This window comes from Vulpes lagopus, chromosome 7, assembly GCF_018345385.1.
Source record: "Vulpes lagopus strain Blue_001 chromosome 7, ASM1834538v1, whole genome shotgun sequence".
Classification (NCBI taxonomy): domain Eukaryota; kingdom Metazoa; phylum Chordata; class Mammalia; order Carnivora; family Canidae; genus Vulpes; species Vulpes lagopus.
The window spans coordinates 88932817-88939121 of NC_054830.1; the positions used below are offsets into that span (position 1 = coordinate 88932817).

The following is a 6305-nucleotide window of genomic DNA, read 5'->3' on the forward strand; positions in this document are numbered from 1 at the left end:
TTCAATAAATTTCAGAGCATTCATTGGCATTGTAGCTAAACACACTGAAGTTTAATCAACTAGTAGAGATTTGGTAAGATTATAATAGTGCACAATTAATCTTAGTTTTGGATAGTTGCAAATCCTGCATCTACATCTATGGATTTTTCTTTTTTTTTTTTTTTTTTTTTTAGTACAAAGTTAGGGATCTTTATTCAGACAGTAAAGCACAGCAAAGTGGGAGGACTATGCGGTCTCCATGGCAACAGAAAGTCTCCACTAAATGTAAGGTCCATAAGTGTAAGGTTCTTGACTTTTATCAGGCAGACTCTTCCTGGTTCAGGAGAAACATATTTTAACTTGATGAGAACAAAACTAGGCAGCCTGGCTGTAGTGCAGAAGGGTGGCTGGCTGGCTGGTCAGTTCTTCTGGAAGTGCTTAGTGAGTATGTCCAGCAGCTCCTGCTTCTTCAACCCGCCTTTCAGCCCACACACCCTGCAGGCTTCCTTCAGCATGGGCACAGTGAGCTTACCCAGCGTGCCCTTGTTGACATGGGCCCTCAGCTCCTCTTCAGATAACTCCATCTTGGGCCTTTTGCTTCCAAGACCTTCATCATCTTGTCTCCGCTTGGGAGCTTTTCCTTCAGGACTGTAATCTGGTGGGTAGACAAGCTCCTTAAACTCATTCACCAAGGAGCCCAGTCTTTTATCTATTGCTTCAATCTTAGGCAGTGTCAGATCCTCCGCCTGCTCGGGTTCCATCAAATCCAAAGCCAGCACCTCCAGGTTCCTGAAGTGTTGCTGCAGCACTGGGTTCTCAAAGCTGCCACTTCTGTAATTGAATCGGAGCTTCTGAACAATAGCCTTCATCTTGTCTATCTGCTCTGGGTTTGCCATGACTTTTTCAGTAAAGGGCACCTTGCGTTTATCATCAGCATAGGGTAAGAAGACAAGCTGAAAGCCTGGGGGTGTCACCTGAATTTTCTGGTCATCTAGCTCCTCTTCTTGTGGCAACAAGGCCACAAAATAAGGAGGGATGTTCCGACGGGGGGTGTATCTGCACACTGCCATGACCTCCTTCTCCAGACACTTGGTGAGCAGAGCAATAAACAGGGTTGAGCTCCCATTCACCAAGGACTCTTCAGGGTACACAAACAGGGAGGGCCTCAGGTAATGGTGCTTCTTCAACATTATCAAGGGCTTGAAACCGATGAGAATCAAACCTGGTTCATCAAAGCGTTTCAGCTCTTCTGTTTCCTCTTTCTCTAGTACAATCTGACGATTCCCATAGTTCTGAGATCTCTTGGTGTCACTAGGCAAAAGCAAACTGCCCGTATTTACATTAAATGTCCGGGTTTTGGATTTCACTGGCTCATTGGTCTCCCGATAAAGCCTCACCGGAGGAGGTCTGACAGCCTTCTGGACCATATTATAAATGCCGACAGTGAGTGCAGTATCCTTGCTGAGCTTAAGCTTCAACCTGCAGAGCACACGCTTCCGGGTCTCCTTGGCACGAACCTTCCTCAACAGGTCTTCTAGCTTGCTCGATTCCTCAAAGCGAACCCCTAGGTCCTCATCCTCTGCTATGCTGATGATATCTCGGTAGAACAAGGATATGTCAAAACCCCCACGTTTCTTCAAGTGCATCAAGTCCAAGAAGATACCTGTGTCACGGAGATCCCCAGCTTTGGTCCTGGCCCTGCTAGCTTTGGCACTGTCATTGCCATGGGGGTCATCTTCATTGGTGAACAGCATGATCCTCTTATGGCTCATCTTAACCTGGACATCGCTAAAGAGGTTGGCACACACCCACAGCACCTCACTCAGTGAGTAGTCAGATCCATGGCCAATTAGGTCTTGGAAATGTTTTTTCCCCCGCTCCCCCTTAAACCGGTCAAGCTCAAGCACTCGTTTAGCACCTGGATTATCCAACTCCTGTAAGACGTAAATATTTTTGAAATTCACTGAATTTTTATCCTTCTCAGTACCATAGAACACCACTGCCAAGAGATCTTGATTACTGCTTATGATCTTATTGGTATACACACTCTGGATACACTGGATGCTCATGTCAAAAGGAGTCAGTTCAACTTCACCCTGAGATTCAAACATGGCCCTAGAACCATCAACCAAAAAAATCAAACTATCTCTTCCTGAATATGTATATTCTCCACCGGCTTCAAGGCCATCTTCTTGCTCTTCTTCTTCATCGCCCTCGTTTTTGTAATAAGACTCCCAGCCTGACATATTGTTTATTGCTCACTGAGGCACAAGGAAGAGATCCGGATTTTTCTATCATAGCTTGTGTAATCCCCATTCACAGTATTAAGGTTAAGACATAGGAAAGTTTTGGTCAAATTTGGCAACCTCATACAGTTCAAACTGACATAAGGCAATTCTATCACCACTAATTGACAACATTGAGATGGTACTTCCATTAATGATTTCAAAATAGGAACATAATCATCTTTTTTTACTGCTACTGCTTTTAATATAAAAATGCACAAGTATCTCAGTAATATTTTATTTCTGTAATATTCTGATTATAAAATCTTAATGTGAACTGAATAAAGAGTGAATTTATGTCCCTTAATTGTGGTGAATCTCTACTAAATTTACGGCTTAAAATATATAGTTCAAGTAATTTTAAAATTTAGCCATAATAATAATACTAATTTAAGAACAAATTGAGGGAAGGGGGCTTGCTCTAGTTTAAGATATTATAAATAAACTGCTTCCATGAGTGAAATTAATGAAAAAGGAAAGCTGGTGTCTTCTAGCTTTGTTATTGATACCAGACATTTCTGTGTTTCAGATTTTATTTTATTTTTTAAGTTTTTTTGAAAATTCCAGTTAGTTATCAAGAACAAATTGATGGTTACTGAAGGGGAGGTGGACAGAAGAATGGGTTAAATGGATGATGGATATTAAGGAGTGAAATTGCTGAGATGAGTACTGGGTGATGTAAATGATGAAACACTAAATTCTACTCCTGAAACTAATATTATAGTATATGTTAACTAACTGGAATTTAAATAAGAACTTAGAAAAGAAACAAAAAGTACACTGAGTATAAACCTTTATTCAAGTAAAATGTCATCACAATAAGTACACTTTTTTAAGATTTAGTTATATTTGAAAGAGTGTGGGGGGGGGCACGGACTGATGGAGAGGGAGAGAGAGTATTAAGCAGACTCCCCACTGAGCATGGAGCCCAATTTGGGGCTCAATCTCATGACCCTGAGATCACGACCTGAGCTGAAACCAAGATTTGGACACTTAACCGACTGTACCACCCAGATGACCCAAGAAGTATACTCCTTAATTTCCATCACCTATTTCACCCATTCCTCCCATACCTCCTTCTCCGGTAACCATCAGTTCATTCTCTATAGTTAAGAATCTGTTTCTTGGTTTGCCTCTCTGTTTAAAAAAATGTATGTAGTATTAATATCTACCTCAAAAGGTTGTAAAGCTTGAGTCAATTCATATAATGTATTTCAAAGTATCTTAAGCACAGTGAGAACTAAATAAATGTTAGCTGCTATTGTAACTATTGTTGTTTTAGGTGTATATTTAGTATTTAGGAGTAAGACAGCAGAGATTTACATTCTGGCACTTTATCATCTGTGACTCTGTTTTCTCATTACAAAAATGTTGATAAAAGTAGTTCCAACTTGTTTCATAGGTTGTTATGGGTTTAAATGAGTTGATGCATGTAAATAAGTGACGATCTTGGTCTTTGAGACTTATTAGTAGACAAACTATTTTTCTACCTGAATGGAAGTTATTGTAATTCAGGGCTGTGAGAGACTATATAATTTACCACTCCATTGCATCTTCAGTCTCTAAGCAAGTTTAGACACAAAGCTCTCCAAAAATTGATGCATTCATCCTCCATGCTTAAATCCCTGGGACAAATATGAGACAAAACTAATAATTCAATTATGGAACATAGAAGTTGTGTTCTAGGTTATAGGGCTAAGTGTGCAGGAAACAACAATAGCAAAAAAAAATGGTTGGGGAAATAAATACTCATATTCCTTCATTTCCCTTATTGTACTCAGACTATCTTTCAGAGAAACCACCCAGGTCTACTGACTACTCTGAGACTTTTGGACCCAAAGCAACTCCTTGACCATCTTAGCCTTTCTTTATGCTCTCTGTAAAATCTTCACATTTACACTAGATATATCCTATATTTTGGGCACAATTTTTCCAACACAGCAACATGCCTCAGAGGTAGAGTGTGGCAACAAGTGGGAAATGAGGAAAAAAAGATGGAAATGGGACCAGAAAGAACCACATCACCATTATTTAGATGATCAGTTCACTAAGTTCTTAGTACATATCATTATTTTTATGTGCTCATTTGTAAGTTTCCAAATCACATTTTTCTAAATTGAAGATAATTACATCAATAACCTAAATGTATATTTTTAATTAGATATTATAAGTAAAGTCTTCCCTGTGCTTATGTAATTCTTTTTTTAAAGATTTATTTATTCATGAGAGACACACACAGAGAGAGATTATATAATTCTTAAAAGAATATAAACTTAGATTTGTGTATAATACCTATTAGTATATAAAGATAGGCAGACTGATTAAAGAAAAAACAGCTTGTTTTAGAAAACAGACAATTTCATTATGTGATTTACAGAATACACAATAGCCTCTCTATTTCCTATATAAGGCAATCAGGATCTTGGCTATGTTATTAAATAGGTGATAGAATAGCTTATTTTAAAAATAAAATTATGAAATTTCATTTTCTTCCTCTGCAAAATCAGTACAATTTTTGCTTTAAAGATGTACTGAAAATATTTTAGAATAAATGTTATAAATCTTAGGGAAAAATACCTTAAAGGAAACACAAAACCATTACAGTTAAATCAAGCTAAAAATATTCATTCTTTGTGAAGTAATATTTATGATTTATTTTATTCCTTCTTCCATATAATAACCTTTAGGAAGTCATGATAATCCATTTCTCTGGTGATTTTAATTCCTATAGTAGATCAGCTCCCATTATATTAGACATAATGTAAGTATTTGCATATTGCTATTATTCCTCTCATATACACAAAGATATAAATGTGGCATAATAGTATATACTGTCTACTTTTATGCCACTAATGAAGTTCTGTGTTTTGGGGCAAATATTTTTTAGGACCAGTACAGACAATGCAAACATTTTCTAGCATACTTTTATGTGAAAGTTGACATCTAGATTTCTGAATTATAAATGAGAATAATAAGTCTGCACACTTTTTTGATATGTTTGTAATATGTAAAGGTTATATTCAAATGCAAAAATAGAGTGGTGGTTATCACATAAACCATTCCTAAGTAAGCAAATGAGTGAGTAAATATACTTTGACCCAGTATTTCCACTTTAGAATTTATCCTTTAAAGAAGTTAGAGATGTGGACAAAGAGGTCTATGGCAGATATTCCAGCTTTATTTACACTTGCAATAATTGAAATAATATATTAACTTGTATAAATAATAATGGGGAATTTGAAAAGTAACTATAACATAGTTCCATATTGGAATATTAAAAATGATAGTATAGAAGTGTATTGATAGATTATACAATGTAACTGAAAACATATGCACATTTGCATATACACAGAGTGGTTTCTACAATAGATGTTCACAGAGACAAACAGGCACAAAGAATATTAAACTTGTTTAGAGAAAAATATTAACAGTAGTCATCCCTCAGTATGGTGGATTATGCATATAGGAATGTATATATTTTTAAAATTCCCCAATAAAAAAGGTTAGGGAGTGTACCCTGAATTAGTCACATAGACCAAATACAATAAATCTGACGTACTGCCATCATCAAACATTGGTAGATTGCTTTGAATATGAACGATTCTAGACAGTCATAATTGCTCAGTTCTTGCATTTCAATCCCTGAATACCTACCTAATGAAAGAGGAATCAGGGCACAAAAAGTAGTGATATATTACTATTATCTATCTATTTCGCTCTCTATTGATACTGCAAATAGGGAACTATATAAAATCCCCTTAAAGCGAATATCTACTGTTTGACCATAAACCTATCACACATGAGGGTTAGAACTCTTAAAAGTTACTGTGATTGTCTAGTTAATTGATTTTTGGTAGTCATGAGATTATAAGTAACCTGTGGAGAAAATATGGATAGTGAATCCAATTTGATCATGCTGAAATGATTAGATTATCACTTTATGATTTTAGCTGCCTTACTGAGGAAGTCATTAAAATTGAATCAAATTTACTAGCCAATCTCTGAAATTTTGTTTCAAGAACCTGAATTATTCTTGAACTT

At 36.5% G+C, this 6305-nt stretch overlaps 1 protein-coding gene across 1 annotated transcript; it reads right to left on the reverse strand.

Annotated features, from left to right (window-relative positions):
• Positions 1-280: 280 nt before the first annotated feature.
• Positions 281-2255, reverse strand: LOC121494230 (X-ray repair cross-complementing protein 6-like). Its single transcript, XM_041760445.1, has one exon. The coding sequence runs from the start codon at positions 2223-2225 to the stop codon at positions 399-401; it is 1827 nt and encodes a 608-aa protein (XP_041616379.1). The 5' UTR covers positions 2226-2255; the 3' UTR covers positions 281-398.
• Between the last annotated feature and the right edge of the window lie 4050 nt (positions 2256-6305).